The 16,630-nt window shown below is 40.8% G+C and overlaps 1 protein-coding gene and 2 long non-coding RNA genes across 3 annotated transcripts; all 3 read left to right on the plus strand.

Annotated features, from left to right (window-relative positions):
• The first annotated feature begins 6,634 nt into the window (after positions 1 to 6,634).
• On the plus strand, positions 6,635 to 7,280 carry LOC117487843. Its single transcript, XR_004556442.1, has 3 exons — positions 6,635 to 6,757; positions 6,957 to 7,021; positions 7,193 to 7,280. It is a non-coding gene; the product is annotated as an uncharacterized LOC117487843 (long non-coding RNA).
• Positions 7,281 to 8,437: 1,157 nt separating this feature from the next.
• LOC117487969 lies at positions 8,438 to 9,129 on the plus strand. The gene is made up of 3 exons (XR_004556467.1): positions 8,438 to 8,568; positions 8,768 to 8,832; positions 9,004 to 9,129. It is a non-coding gene; the product is annotated as an uncharacterized LOC117487969 (long non-coding RNA).
• A 1,464-nt stretch (positions 9,130 to 10,593) lies between these two features.
• LOC117487840 (mucin-5AC-like) lies at positions 10,594 to 16,302 on the plus strand. The gene is made up of 17 exons (XM_034136559.1): positions 10,594 to 10,642; positions 10,814 to 10,995; positions 11,094 to 11,284; positions 11,483 to 11,547; positions 11,718 to 11,899; positions 11,998 to 12,188; positions 12,387 to 12,451; positions 12,623 to 12,804; positions 12,903 to 13,093; positions 13,292 to 13,356; positions 13,527 to 13,708; positions 14,133 to 14,323; positions 14,508 to 14,572; positions 14,724 to 14,905; positions 15,191 to 15,243; positions 15,567 to 15,631; positions 16,263 to 16,302. Exons 1-17 carry the CDS (start codon positions 10,599 to 10,601, stop codon positions 16,300 to 16,302), a joined length of 2,136 nt encoding a protein of 711 aa, XP_033992450.1. The 5' UTR covers positions 10,594 to 10,598.
• Positions 16,303 to 16,630: the final 328 nt, after the last annotated feature.

The following is a 16,630-nucleotide window of genomic DNA, read 5'->3' on the forward strand; positions in this document are numbered from 1 at the left end:
CAACTACAACTGACGTTCCTTCGACAGCAGCACCAACTATTATCGCCTCTACAACAGGAGCACCAACAACTGCAGCCCCTACAACTGCAGCACCTACAACACTAGCACCTACATCTGCTGCACCAACAACAGGAGCCCCTACAACTGCAGCACCAACAACACTAGCACCTACAACTGCTGCACCAACAACAGGAGCACCTAAAACTGCAGCACATTCAACTTCTGCTCCAACAACAGTAGCAACAACTACTATCGCACCTACTACAGCTTCACCAACAACCACTGCACCTACAACTGCGGTCCATACATCTGAAGCACCTACAACAGCAGCAGCTACAACTGCAGCACCTACAACTTTGGCTCCTACAACAGTAGCACCAACTGCTATCGCCCTTACAACAGCTGCACCAACAACTGTATCACCTACAACTGCAGCATCTACTTATGCGGCAACTACAACAGGAGCACCTACAACTTCAGCATCTACAACCACTGCTCCAACAACTAATGTTCCTACAACAGCTGCACAAACAACTGCAGCACCTACATCTGCTGCACCAACAACTGCAGTGCCTACGACTGTAGCACCTACAACTGCGTCCCCTACTACAGCCCTTACAACAGCTGCACCAACAACTGCAGCACTTACTTCTGCGGTACCTACAACAGGAGCACCTACAAAAGCTGCACCTACAACTGCTACTCCTACGACAGCAGCAACAGCTACTATCACCCCTACAACAGCTGCACCAACAACTGCAGCATCTACTTCTGCAGTACCTACAACAGGAGCACCTACAACTGCTACTCCTACAACAGTAGCACCTACAACTGCTGAACCAACAACTGCAGTGCCTACGACTTTAGCACCTACAACTACGGGCCCTACTACAGCTTCACCAACAACCACTGCACCAACAACTGCGTGTCCTACAACTGCAGCACCGACAACAGCAGCAGCTACAACTGATGTTCCTACGACAGCAGCACCAACTACTATCGCCCTTACAACAGCTGCACCAACAACTGCAGCACTTACTTCTGCGGTACCTACAACAGGAGCACCTACAATTTCTGCTCCTATAACATTAACAACAACTACTATTGCACCTACAACAGCTGCACCAACAACTGTATCACCTAGAACTGCAGCACCTACAACCACTGCTCCAACAACTAATGTTCCTACAACAGCAGCACCTAAAACTGATGTTCCTACGACAGCAGCACCAACTACTATCGCCCCTACAACAGCTGCACAAACAACTGTAGCACCGACTTCTGCGGCACCTACAACTTCTGCACCTACAACTGCAGCACCTACAACAGCAGCAACTACAACTGACGTTCCTTCGACAGCAGCACCAACTATTATCGCCTCTACAACAGGAGCACCAACAACTGCAGCCCCTACAACTGCAGCACCTACGACTGTAGCAACAACAACTGTAGCCCCTACTATAGCTGGACCAACAACTCTGGTTCCTACAACTGCAGCACGAACAACTTCTGCTCCTACAACAGTAGCACCTACAACACTAGCACCTACAACTGCTGCACCAACAACTGCAGTACCTACGACTGTAGCACCTACAACTGATGTTCCTACGACAGCAGCACCAACTACTATCGCCTCTACAACAGCTGCACCAACAACTGCAGCACTTACTTCTGCAGTACCTACAACAGGAGCAGCTACAACAGCAGCACCTACAACTGCTACTCCTACAACAGTAGCAACAACTACTATTGCCACTACAACAGGAGCACCTACAACTGCAGCCCCTACAACGGCTGCACCAACAACTGCAGTACCTACGACTGCAGCACCTACAACTGTAGCACCTACAACTGTAGCCCCTACAACTGCAGCACCTACAACACTAGCACCTACATCTGCTGCACCAACAACAGGAGCCCCTACAACTGCAGCACCAACAACACTAGCACCTACAACTGCTGCACCAACAACAGGAGCACCTAAAACTGCAGCACATTCAACTTCTGCTCCAACAACAGTAGCAACAACTACTATCGCACCTACTACAGCTTCACCAACAACCACTGCACCTACAACTGCGGTCCATACATCTGAAGCACCTACAACAGCAGCAGCTACAACTGCAGCACCTACAACTTTGGCTCTTACAACAGTAGCACCAACTGCTATCGCCCTTACAACAGCTGCACCAACAACTGTATCACCTACAACTGCAGCATCTACTTATGCGGCAACTACAACAGGAGCACCTACAACTTCAGCATCTACAACCACTGCTCCAACAACTAATGTTCCTACAACAGCTGCACAAACAACTGCAGCACCTACATCTGCTGCACCAACAACTGCAGTGCCTACGACTGTAGCACCTACAACTGCGTCCCCTACTACAGCCCTTACAACAGCTGCACCAACAACTGCAGCACTTACTTCTGCGGTACCTACAACAGGAGCACCTACAACAGCTGCACCTACAACTGCTACTCCTACGACAGCAGCAACAGCTACTATCACCCCTACAACAGCTGCACCAACAACTGCAGCACTTACTTCTGCGGTACCTACAACAGGAGCACCTACAACAGCTGCACCTACAACTGCTACTCCTACGACAGCAGCAACAGCTACTATCACCCCTACAACAGCTGCACCAACAACTGCAGCATCTACTTCTGCAGTACCTACAACAGGAGCACCTACAACTGCTACTCCTACAACAGTAGCACCTACAACTGCTGAACCAACAACTGCAGTGCCTACGACTTTAGCACCTACAACTACGGGCCCTACTACAGCTTCACCAACAACCACTGCACCAACAACTGCGGTTCCTACAACTGCAGCACCGACAACAGCAGCAGCTACAACTGATGTTCCTACGACAGCAGCACCAACTACTATCGCCCTTACAACAGCTGCACCAACAACTGCAGCACTTACTTCTGCGGTACCTACAACAGGAGCACCTACAATTTCTGCTCCTATAACATTAACAACAACTACTATTGCACCTACAACAGCTGCACCAACAACTGTATCACCTACAACTGCAGCACCTACAACCACTGCTCCAACAACTAATGTTCCTACAACTGCAGCACCTACAACTCCAGCACCTACAACTGATGTTCCTACAACAGCAGCACCTAAAACTGATGTTCCTACGACAGCAGCACCAACTACTATCGCCCCTACAACAGCTGCACAAACAACTGTAGCACCGACTTCTGCGGCACCTACAACTTCTGCACCTACAACTGCAGCACCTACAACAGCAGCAACTACAACTGACGTTCCTTCGACAGCAGCACCAACTATTATCGCCTCTACAACAAGGAGCACCAACAACTGCAGCCCCTACAACTGCAGCACCTACAACACTAGCACCTACATCTGCTGCACCAACAACAGGAGCCCCTACAACTGCAGCACCAACAACACTAGCACCTACAACTGCTGCACCAACAACAGGAGCACCTAAAACTGCAGCACATTCAACTTCTGCTCCAACAACAGTAGCAACAACTACTATCGCACCTACTACAGCTTCACCAACAACCACTGCACCTACAACTGCGGTCCATACATCTGAAGCACCTACAACAGCAGCAGCTACAACTGCAGCACCTACAACTTTGGCTCCTACAACAGTAGCACCAACTGCTATCGCCCTTACAACAGCTGCACCAACAACTGTATCACCTACAACTGCAGCATCTACTTATGCGGCAACTACAACAGGAGCACCTACAACTTCAGCATCTACAACCACTGCTCCAACAACTAATGTTCCTACAACAGCTGCACAAACAACTGCAGCACCTACATCTGCTGCACCAACAACTGCAGTGCCTACGACTGTAGCACCTACAACTGCGTCCCCTACTACAGCCCTTACAACAGCTGCACCAACAACTGCAGCACTTACTTCTGCGGTACCTACAACAGGAGCACCTACAAAAGCTGCACCTACAACTGCTACTCCTACGACAGCAGCAACAGCTACTATCACCCCTACAACAGCTGCACCAACAACTGCAGCATCTACTTCTGCAGTACCTACAACAGGAGCACCTACAACTGCTACTCCTACAACAGTAGCACCTACAACTGCTGAACCAACAACTGCAGTGCCTACGACTTTAGCACCTACAACTACGGGCCCTACTACAGCTTCACCAACAACCACTGCACCAACAACTGCGTGTCCTACAACTGCAGCACCGACAACAGCAGCAGCTACAACTGATGTTCCTACGACAGCAGCACCAACTACTATCGCCCTTACAACAGCTGCACCAACAACTGCAGCACTTACTTCTGCGGTACCTACAACAGGAGCACCTACAATTTCTGCTCCTATAACATTAACAACAACTACTATTGCACCTACAACAGCTGCACCAACAACTGTATCACCTAGAACTGCAGCACCTACAACCACTGCTCCAACAACTAATGTTCCTACAACAGCAGCACCTAAAACTGATGTTCCTACGACAGCAGCACCAACTACTATCGCCCCTACAACAGCTGCACAAACAACTGTAGCACCGACTTCTGCGGCACCTACAACTTCTGCACCTACAACTGCAGCACCTACAACAGCAGCAACTACAACTGACGTTCCTTCGACAGCAGCACCAACTATTATCGCCTCTACAACAGGAGCACCAACAACTGCAGCCCCTACAACTGCAGCACCTACGACTGTAGCAACAACAACTGTAGCCCCTACTATAGCTGGACCAACAACTCTGGTTCCTACAACTGCAGCACGAACAACTTCTGCTCCTACAACAGTAGCACCTACAACACTAGCACCTACAACTGCTGCACCAACAACTGCAGTACCTACGACTGTAGCACCTACAACTGATGTTCCTACGACAGCAGCACCAACTACTATCGCCTCTACAACAGCTGCACCAACAACTGCAGCACTTACTTCTGCAGTACCTACAACAGGAGCAGCTACAACAGCAGCACCTACAACTGCTACTCCTACAACAGTAGCAACAACTACTATTGCCACTACAACAGGAGCACCTACAACTGCAGCCCCTACAACGGCTGCACCAACAACTGCAGTACCTACGACTGCAGCACCTACAACTGCAGCACCTACAACAGCAGCACCTACAACTGATGTTCCTGCGACAGCAGCACCAACTACTATCGCCTCTACAACAGCTCAACCAACAACTGCAGCACTTACTTCTGCAGTACCAACAACACTAGCACCTACAACAGTAACACCTACAACTGCTGATCCTACAACAGGAGCACCTACAACTGCGGTTCCAACGACAGCAGCACCAACTACTATCACACCTATAACAGATGCAACAACAACAGCAGCACCTATAACTACTGCTGCTCCAACAACGGTGCAACCTACAACTACTGCTGCACCTACGACAACTGCACCTACGACAGCAGCACCTACCACAACTGCTGCTCCAACAACGGTGCAACCTACAACTACTGCTTCAACTACAACAGCAGCACCTACAACAGCATCACCTATGACAGCCGCATCTACTACTGTTGCTCCAACAACATTAGCACCAACTACTGCTGCTCCAACAACGATGCAACCTACAACTTCTGCTGCACCTACGACAGCAGCAGCTACAACAGCTGTACTTACGACAGCCACATCTACGACTGTTGCTCCAACAACGGTGCCACCTACAACTACACCATCCGCAGCAACAACAAAACCTACAGCCCCTGAAACCACTTATATTCTCTCATCAGAATTTAAAGAAGTGGCTTTTTCACCTGCCCTCACCGACTCCAACACCGATGAATACAAAGCACTTGAAAGATCAGCTCTAAATGCGGTGAGAGCATTTCCAAAACATACATCTGTTATTGATTGCATAAGCAATTTGAAAAAGATGATTGAACAGAATGTGTTTGCCCAAAGAATACCTTTTTTTTTAAATAACAAGATCAATTCAGTTGAACTGTTATAATTTCATTTAGGGAAAAATGTGCTTGAAATGTACTTATGGTCTTTGAATGTTGCTTTCTTTTTGCAGTGTAACAATAGATACAGAAGCAAGTTTCCGAACATGTTTTCCCACTGCGTTTTGAAACAATTCAGGTAAATGAAAAATCATAGTGTGCTTCTCTGATTGAACTCTACATGAAGGATTGATAACTTAACATTGGTATCTTCCAATCTTGATGGAATCATAACCACCAATTTAACAAAGCAACAGGATCATATAATTTCATAATATAACACTTCTTCCTCTCTTTTCTATGATACAGTGTCTTAAATCCACCACAAGACAACAAAGCTCAAGCAACTGTGGGGATTGTGTTCCATGGGACTACTGCCATCGCAGATCTCCCACAGAATGATGTTGTTGCTCAAACCTTAGTAGAAGCTCTGAATAATTCCACCAATAGTCCTAATCTGAGCATTAACCCTGCTTCAGTGAAAGTATTAGGTAAGTAAACACATCACAATGAATCGTCCTTTCTGATCAGTGAATTTAACATTTGGTTAGTACTAACATATCCTTTTAAATATGAATTTGTTTCACAGCAAGTCCAGTTCCAGATCCGATTACAACTACTCCACCTACAACCACACCATACGCAGCAACAACAACACCTGCAGCCCCTGAACCCACTTATATTCTCTCAGCAGAATTTAAAGAAGTGGCTTTTTCACCTGCCCTCACTGACTCCAACAGCGATGAATACAAAGCACTTGAAACAGCAGCTCTAAATGCGGTGAGAGCATTTTCAAAATAAACATCTGTTATTGATTGCAGAAGCAATGTGAAAAGATGATTGAACAGAATGTGTTTGCCCAAAGAATATATATTTTTTAAATACAAAGATAAATTCAGTTGACCTGTTGTAATTTCATTTAGGGAAAAGTGTGCTTGAAATGTACTTATGGTCTTTGAATGTTGCTTTATTTTCACAGTGTAACAATGAATACAGAAGCATGTTTCCAAACACGTTTTCCCACTGCATTTTGAAAAACTTCAGGTAAATGAAAAATCAAAGTGTGCTTCTCTGATTGAATTCTATATGAAGGGTTGAGAACTTAACATTGGTAACTTCCAATCATGATGGAATCATAACCAACTATTTAAAAAAAGAAACAGGATCATCTCATGTCATAGTATAACACTTCTTCCTCTCTTTTCTATGATACAGATCCTTAAATCCACCAAAAGACAACGAAACTCAAGCAACTGTGGGGATTGTGTTCCATGGGACTACTGCCATTGCAGAGCTCCCACAGAATTATGTTGTTGCGCAAACCTTAGTAGAAGCTCTGAATAATTCCACCAATATTCCTAATCTGAGCATTAACCCTGCTTCAGTCAAAGTATTAGGTAAGTAAACACATCACAATGAATCGTCCTTTCTGATCAGTGAATTTAACATTTGGTTAGTACTAACATATCCTTTTAAATATGAATTTGTTTCACAGCAAGTCCAGTTCCAGATCCGATTACGACTGCTCCACCTACAACCACACCATCCACAGCAACAACAACACCTGCAGCCCCTGAACCCACTTATATTCTCTCAGCAGAATTTAAAGAAGTGGCTTTTTCACCTGCCCTCACTGACTCCAACAGCGATGAATACAAAGCACTTGAAACAGCAGCTCTAAATGCGGTGAGAGCATTTTCAAAATAAACATCTGTTATTGATTGCAGAAGCAATGTGAAGAGGTGATTGAACAGAATGTGTTTGCCCAAAGAATAACTTTTTTTTAAATACAAAGATAAATTCAGTTGACCTGTTGTAATTTCATTTACGGAAAAATGTGCTTGAAATGTACTTATGGTCTTTGAATGTTGCTTTCTTTTCACAGTGTAACAATGAATACAGAAGCATGTTTCCAAACACGTTTTCCCACTGCATTTTGAAAAACTTCAGGTAAATGAAAAATCAAAGTGTGCGTCTCTGATTGAATTCTATATGAAGGGTTGAGAACTTAACATTGGTAACTTCCAATCGAGATGGAATCATAACCACCTATTTAAAAAAGAAACAGGATCATATCATGTCATAATATAACACTTCTTCCTCTCTTTTCTATGATATAGTACCTTAAATCCACCAAAAGACAACGAAACTCAAGCAACTGTGGGTATTGTGTTCCATGGGACTACTGCCATTGCAGATCTCCCACATAATGATGTTGTTGCTCAAACCTTAGTAGAAGCTCTGAATAATTCCACCAATATTCCTAATCTGAGCATTAACCCTGCTTCAGTCAAAGTATTAGGTAAGTAAACACATCACAATGAATCGTCCTTTCTGATCAGTGAATTTAACATTTGGTTAGTACTAACATATCCTTTTAAATATGAATTTGTTTCACAGCAAGTCCAGTTCCAGATCCGATTACAACTGCTCCACCTACAACCACACCATCCACAGCAACAACAACACCTGCAGCCCCTGAACCCACTTATATTCTCTCAGCAGAATTTAAAGAAGTGGCTTTTTCACCTGCCCTCACTGACTCCAACAGCGATGAATACAAAGCACTTGAAACAGCAGCTCTAAATGCGGTGAGAGCATTTTCAAAATAAACATCTGTTATTGATTGTAGAAGCAATGTGAAAAAGATGATTGAACAGAATGTGTTTGCCCAAAGAATACCTTTGTTTAAATACAAAGATAAATTCAGTTGACCTGGTGTTATTTCATTTAGGGAAAAGTGTGCTTGAAATGTACTTATGGTCTTTGAATGTTGCTTTCTTTTCACAGTGTAACAATGAATACAGAAGCATGTTTCCAAACACGTTTTCCCACTGCATTTTGAAAAACTTCAGGTAAATGAAAAATCAAAGTGTGCCTCTCTGATTGAATTCTATATGAAGGGTTGAGAACTTAACATTGGTAACTTCCAATCGTGATGGAATCATAACCAACTATTTAAAAAAAGAAACAGGATCATCTCATGTCATAGTATAACACTTCTTCCTCTCTTTTCTATGATACAGATCCTTAAATCCACCAAAAGACAACGAAACTCAAGCAACTGTGGGGATTGTGTTCCATGGGACTACTGCCATTGCAGAGCTCCCACAGAATGATGTTGTTGCTCAAACCTTAGTAGAAGCTCTGAATAATTCCACCAATATTCCTAATCTGAGCATTAACCCTGCTTCAGTCAAAGTATTAGGTAAGTAAACACATCACAATGAATCGTCCTTTCTGATCAGTGAATTTAACATTTGGTTAGTACTAACATATCCTTTTAAATATGAATTTGTTTCACAGCAAGTCCAGTTCCAGATCCGATTACGACTGCTCCACCTACAACCACACCATCCACAGCAACAACAACACCTGCAGCCCCTGAACCCACTTATATTCTCTCAGCAGAATTTAAAGAAGTGGCTTTTTCACCTGCCCTCACTGACTCCAACAGCGATGAATACAAAGCACTTGAAACAGCAGCTCTAAATGCGGTGAGAGCATTTTCAAAATAAACATCTGTTATTGATTGCAGAAGCAATGTGAAGAGGTGATTGGACAGAATGTGTTTGCCCAAAGAATACCTTTGTTTAAATACAAAGATAAATTCAGTTGACCTGGTGTTATTTCATTTAGGGAAAAGTGTGCTTGAAATGTACTTATGGTCTTTGAATGTTGCTTTCTTTTCACAGTGTAACAATGAATACAGAAGCATGTTTCCAAACACGTTTTCCCACTGCATTTTGAAAAACTTCAGGTAAATGAAAAATCAAAGTGTGCTTCTCTGATTGAATTCTATATGAAGGGTTGAGAACTTAACATTGGTAACTTCCAATCGTGATGGAATCATAACCAACTATTTAAAAAAAGAAACAGGATCATCTCATGTCATAGTATAACACTTCTTCCTCTCTTTTCTATGATACAGATCCTTAAATCCACCAAAAGACAACGAAACTCAAGCAACTGTGGGGATTGTGTTCCATGGGACTACTGCCATTGCAGAGCTCCCACAGAATGATGTTGTTGCTCAAACCTTAGTAGAAGCTCTGAATAATTCCACCAATATTCCTAATCTGAGCATTAACCCTGCTTCAGTCAAAGTATTAGGTAAGTAAACACATCACAATGAATCGTCCTTTCTGATCAGTGAATTTAACATTTGGTTAGTACTAACATATCCTTTTAAATATGAATTTGTTTCACAGCAAGTCCAGTTCCAGATCCGATTACGACTGCTCCACCTACAACCACACCATCCACAGCAACAACAACACCTGCAGCCCCTGAACCCACTTATATTCTCTCAGCAGAATTTAAAGAAGTGGCTTTTTCACCTGCCCTCACTGACTCCAACAGCGATGAATACAAAGCACTTGAAACAGCAGCTCTAAATGCGGTGAGAGCATTTTCAAAATAAACATCTGTTATTGATTGCTGAAGCAATGTGAAGAGGTGATTGGACAGAATGTGTTTGCCCAAAGAATACCTTTGTTTAAATACAAAGATAAATTCAGTTGACCTGGTGTTATTTCATTTAGGGAAAAGTGTGCTTGAAATGTACTTATGGTCTTTGAATGTTGCTTTCTTTTCACAGTGTAACAATGAATACAGAAGCATGTTTCCAGACACGTTTTCCCACTGCATTTTGAAAAACTTCAGGTAAATGAAAAATCAAAGTGTGCTTCTCTGATTGAATTCTATATGAAGGGTTGAGAACTTAACATTGGTAACTTCCAATCGTGATGGAATCATAACCAACTATTTAAAAAAAGAAACAGGATCATCTCATGTCATAGTATAACACTTATTCCTCTCTTTTCTATGATACAGATCCTTAAATCCACCAAAAGACAACGAAACTCAAGCAACTGTAGGGATTGTGTTCCATGGGACTACTGCCATTGCAGAGCTCCCACAGAATGATGTTGTTGCTCAAACCTTAGTAGAAGCTCTGAATAATTCCACCAATATTTCTAATCTGAGCATTAACCCTGCTTCAGTCAAAGTATTAGGTAAGTAAACACATCACAATGAATCGTCCTTTCTGATCAGTGAATTTAACATTTGGTTAGTACTAACATATCCTTTTAAATATGAATTTGTTTCACAGCAAGTCCAGTTCCAGATCCGATTACGACTGCTCCACCTACAACCACACCATCCACAGCAACAACAACACCTGCAGCCCCTGAACCCACTTATATTCTCTCAGCAGAATTTAAAGAAGTGGCTTTTTCACCTGCCCTCACTGACTCCAACAGCGATGAATACAAAGCACTTGAAACAGCAGCTCTAAATGCGGTGAGAGCATTTTCAAAATAAACATCTGTTATTGATTGCAGAAGCAATGTGAAGAGGTGATTGAACAGAATGTGTTTGCCCAAAGAATACCTTTGTTTAAATACAAAGATAAATTCAGTTGACCTGGTGTTATTTCATTTAGGGAAAAGTGTGCTTGAAATGTACTTATGGTCTTTGAATGTTGCTTTCTTTTCACAGTGTAACAATGAATACAGAAGCATGTTTCCAAACACGTTTTCCCACTGCATTTTGAAAAACTTCAGGTAAATGAAAAATCAAAGTGTGCTTCTCTGATTGAATTCTATATGAAGGGTTGAGAACTTAACATTGGTAACTTCCAATCGTGATGGAATCATAACCACCTATTTAAAAAAGAAACAGGATCATCTAATATTATAATATAACACTTCTTCCTCTCTTTTCTATGATACAGATCCTTAAATCCACCAAAGGACAACGAAACTCAAGCAACTGTGGGGATTGTGTTCCATGGGACTACTGCCATTGCAGAGCTCCCACAGAATTATGTTGTTGCTCAAACCTTAGTAGAAGCTCTGAATAATTCCACCAATATTCCTAATCTGAGCATTAACCCTGCTTCAGTCAAAGTATTAGGTAAGTAAACACATCACAATGAATCGTCCTTTCTGATCAGTGAATTTAACATTTGGTTAGTACTAACATATCCTTTTAAATATGAATTTGTTTCACAGCAAGTCCAGTTCCAGATCCGATTACGACTGCTCCACCTACAACCACACCATCCACAGCAACAACAACACCTGCAGCCCATGAACCCACTTATATTCTCTCAGCAGAATTTAAAGAAGTGGCTTTTTCACCTGCCCTCACTGACTCCAACAGCGATGAATACAAAGCACTTGAAACAGCAGCTCTAAATGCGGTGAGAGCATTTTCAAAATAAACATCTGTTATTGATTGCAGAAGCAATGTGAAGAGGTGATTGAACAGAATGTGTTTGCCCAAAGAATACCTTTGTTTAAATACAAAGATAAATTCAGTTGACCTGGTGTTATTTCATTTAGGGAAAAGTGTGCTTGAAATGTACTTATGGTCTTTGAATGTTGCTTTCTTTTCACAGTGTAACAATAAATACAGAAGCATGTTTCCAGACACGTTTTCCCACTGCATTTTGAAAAACTTCAGGTAAATGAAAAATCAAAGTGTGCTTCTCTGATTGAATTCTATATGAAGGGTTGAGAACTTAACATTGGTAACTTCCAATCGTGATGGAATCATAACCAACTATTTAAAAAAAGAAACAGGATCATCTCATGTCATAGTATAACACTTATTCCTCTCTTTTCTATGATACAGATCCTTAAATCCACCAAAAGACAACGAAACTCAAGCAACTGTAGGGATTGTGTTCCATGGGACTACTGCCATTGCAGAGCTCCCACAGAATGATGTTGTTGCTCAAACCTTAGTAGAAGCTCTGAATAATTCCACCAATATTTCTAATCTGAGCATTAACCCTGCTTCAGTCAAAGTATTAGGTAAGTAAACACATCACAATGAATCGTCCTTTCTGATCAGTGAATTTAACATTTGGTTAGTACTAACATATCCTTTTAAATATGAATTTGTTTCACAGCAAGTCCAGTTCCAGATCCGATTACGACTGCTCCACCTACAACCACACCATCCACAGCAACAACAACACCTGCAGCCCCTGAACCCACTTATATTCTCTCAGCAGAATTTAAAGAAGTGGCTTTTTCACCTGCCCTCACTGACTCCAACAGCGATGAATACAAAGCACTTGAAACAGCAGCTCTAAATGCGGTGAGAGCATTTTCAAAATAAACATCTGTTATTGATTGCAGAAGCAATGTGAAGAGGTGATTGAACAGAATGTGTTTGCCCAAAGAATACCTTTGTTTAAATACAAAGATAAATTCAGTTGACCTGGTGTTATTTCATTTAGGGAAAAGTGTGCTTGAAATGTACTTATGGTCTTTGAATGTTGCTTTCTTTTCACAGTGTAACAATGAATACAGAAGCATGTTTCCAAACACGTTTTCCCACTGCATTTTGAAAAACTTCAGGTAAATGAAAAATCAAAGTGTGCTTCTCTGATTGAATTCTATATGAAGGGTTGAGAACTTAACATTGGTAACTTCCAATCGAGATGGAATCATAACCACCTATTTAAAAAAGAAACAGGATCATCTCATGTCATAGTATAACACTTATTCCTCTCTTTTCTATGATACAGTGCCTTAAATCCACCAAAAGACAACGAAACTCAAGCAACTGTGGGGGTTGTGTTCCATGGGACTACTGCCATTGCAGAGCTCCCACAGAATGATGTTGTTGCTCAAACCTTAGTAGAAGCTCTGAGTAATTCCACCAATATTCCTATCCTGAGCATTAATCCCGCTTCAGTCAAAGTATTAGGTAAGTAAACATAACAAATTATTGTACCATCATCATTTGAAATACATTTGGAATAGAATGTGCCGCTCAAGCTCAGTTCATAAATAAGTCAGTAACTGAACTCATACTGAAAACCTCAACAATATTCAGTGTTGTACAGTCCTATCCATGCATGACAAGCTTTTCTCCAAACTATTTTATATTCAGTAAGAAAGCTTTTTAAGTGAATAATCTCTTATTTACTGATATATATCGTTACTGATCATTCACTAGATAAGATAATAGAATGTTTGCAAAGACTACTTTTTGAAATCCTTTTATTATGGTTCTTATTGGTCTGTGAAACTGTAACCAAAGTACATTTTACATCATACAAGGATAAATATATCCTTTGAGTATTTGCACTAAAATGTATTCACATATTGTTAATATATTTGTTTTACAGCAAGTCCAGTGCCATATATAATTACAACTGATGCACCAGCAACCACACCAACTGCAGCAGCAACAAACACAGCAGCCCCGGATCATAGTTATGTTCTAGACATACAATTGATAGGAGAACCTTTTTCCCCTGCCCTCACTAACACCAGCAGCAAGGAATACAAAGCACTTGAAAAAAGAATTTTAAATGCGGTGAGTGCATTTTCAAATCGCACAAATGTAAATGAATTGGTTTGAACGTGAATGAACAATCGGATGGAAAGTTTAAGATGTCAATGAAAGCTAATCATGGCCTTTTAATGTTGCATATCTTCATAATTGCCTTTTAGAAAACTGTGCTTGAAAGCTAATCCTTCAATGTTGTTTCTTTTTGCAGTGTGGTGAAATATACAGAAAAACATATCCCAAAACATTTTCCCACTGCCTTTTGAAAGAATTCCGGTAAATAAATATTTGTGATTTGAGTTCTTCTCTGACTATTTATTAATATAGAGTTCAACATGTGTATCTTCTAATATTGGTAGTTAATCATACATATCAAAAGACAATATTATAATCTCATATTACTTTCCTCATTTTGTTTCTGATACAGTGCCTCAAATGTAACACGAGTTACTGAAACTCGGGCGACTTTTGAAGCTGTGTTCCATGGGAATACTTCTTATGCAGACCTCCCAATGAATTCTGCTGTTATTAAAGAATTCGTACTAGCTGTCAATAATTCCAACAATGCCTTCAACTTGAGCATAAATCCCACCTCAGTCATGATATTAGGTAAGTATCCACAACACAATATTTAGTCATTTTCAGATCGTAAAACATATAGAAAACATGAGGTTCTTATGCTCTGTTTATAAATAAATCACCTAAATGATTCTACTTTGAAACTAAATGAAGCTAAAGATTATTGAATACAACATCCAAGCATGATAATCAATTCGCTTAACTACCTTGTATTTAAAAATAATAATGGAATTGTTATTAACTGCACTGCTTTTTCAAATCAGCTACTTCAAAATTAGATGATATGACTCTGCTAAACCAATTTTTGTTTTACAGACAGTCCAGTTGAAGATCCGATTACAACTGATGCACCAGCAACCACACCAGCTGTAGCAGCAACAAACACAGCAGCCCCGGATCATAATTATGTTCTAGACATACAATTGATAGGAGAAGCTTTTTCCCCTGCCCTCACTAACACCAGCAGCAAGGAATACAAAGCACTTGAAAAAAGAATTTTAAATGCAGTGAGTGCATTTTCAAATCACACAATTGTAAAATGAATTGGTTTGAACGTGAATGAACAATCAGATGGAAAGTTTAAGGTGTCAATGAAAGCTAATCATGGCCTTTTAATGTTGCATATCTTCATAATTGCCTTCTAGAAAACTGTGCTTGAAAGCTAATCCTTCAATGTTGTTTCTTTTTGCAGTGTGGTGAAATATACAGAACAAAATATCCCAAAACCTTTTCCCACTGCCTTTTGAAAGAATTCCGGTAAATAAATATTTGTGATTTCAGTTCTTCTCTGACTATTTATTAATATAGAGTTCAACATGTGTATCTTCTAATATTGGTAGTTAATCATACATATCAAAAGACAATATTATAATCTCATATTACTTTCCTCATTTTGTTTCTGATACAGTGCCTCAAATGTAACACGAGTTCCTGAAACTCGGGCGACTTTTGAAGCTGTGTTCCATGGGAATACTTCTTATGCAGATCTCCCAATGAATTCTGCTGTTATTAAAGAATTCGTACAAGCTGTCAGTAATTCCGACAATGCCTTCAACTTGAGCATAAATCCCACCTCAGTCATGATATTAGGTAAGTATCCACAACACAATATTTAGTCATTGTGAGATCGCAAAAAAAATATAGAAAACATGAGCTTCTTATGCTCTGTTTATAAATAAATCACCTAAATGATTCTACTTTGAAACTAAATGAAGGTACAGATTATTGAAGACAACATCCAAGCATGATAATCAATTATCTTAACTACCTTGTATTTAAAACCAAAATAATAATATTAAAGGAATTGTTATTAACTGCACTGGTTTTTCAAATTAGCTAGTTCAAAACTAGATTATATGACTCTGCTAAACCGATTTTTGTTTTACAGACAGTCCAGTGACAGATCCAACTACAGCTCCCACACCTAGACCTGCTGCACCTAACACTGTTGCAGCTGCGACTACTACTACTACTACTGCTGCACCCATAACTAAAGCACTCGTTATAAAAAGGGTGATATTCAGTTCCCTTCTCACCGACTTTACAAGTGACTTGCTGAATCCATCATCTACAGTTTATATAAATCGGGCAGCGAAAATTAAAGAACAGGTACGTCTCACTCTAAGAATGATCTCTGAATATTGAATAAGGACAGCTCAAGTACACACTGTCACACTCAAAGAATACAATAAATAAAAACTCACAAAACAGTCAATATATAATATATTTTCGTACTTACATTTCCAGAATGAATTG

The sequence above is a fragment of the Trematomus bernacchii genome, unplaced genomic scaffold, assembly GCF_902827165.1.
Source record: "Trematomus bernacchii unplaced genomic scaffold, fTreBer1.1, whole genome shotgun sequence".
NCBI classification, from domain to species: domain Eukaryota; kingdom Metazoa; phylum Chordata; class Actinopteri; order Perciformes; family Nototheniidae; genus Trematomus; species Trematomus bernacchii.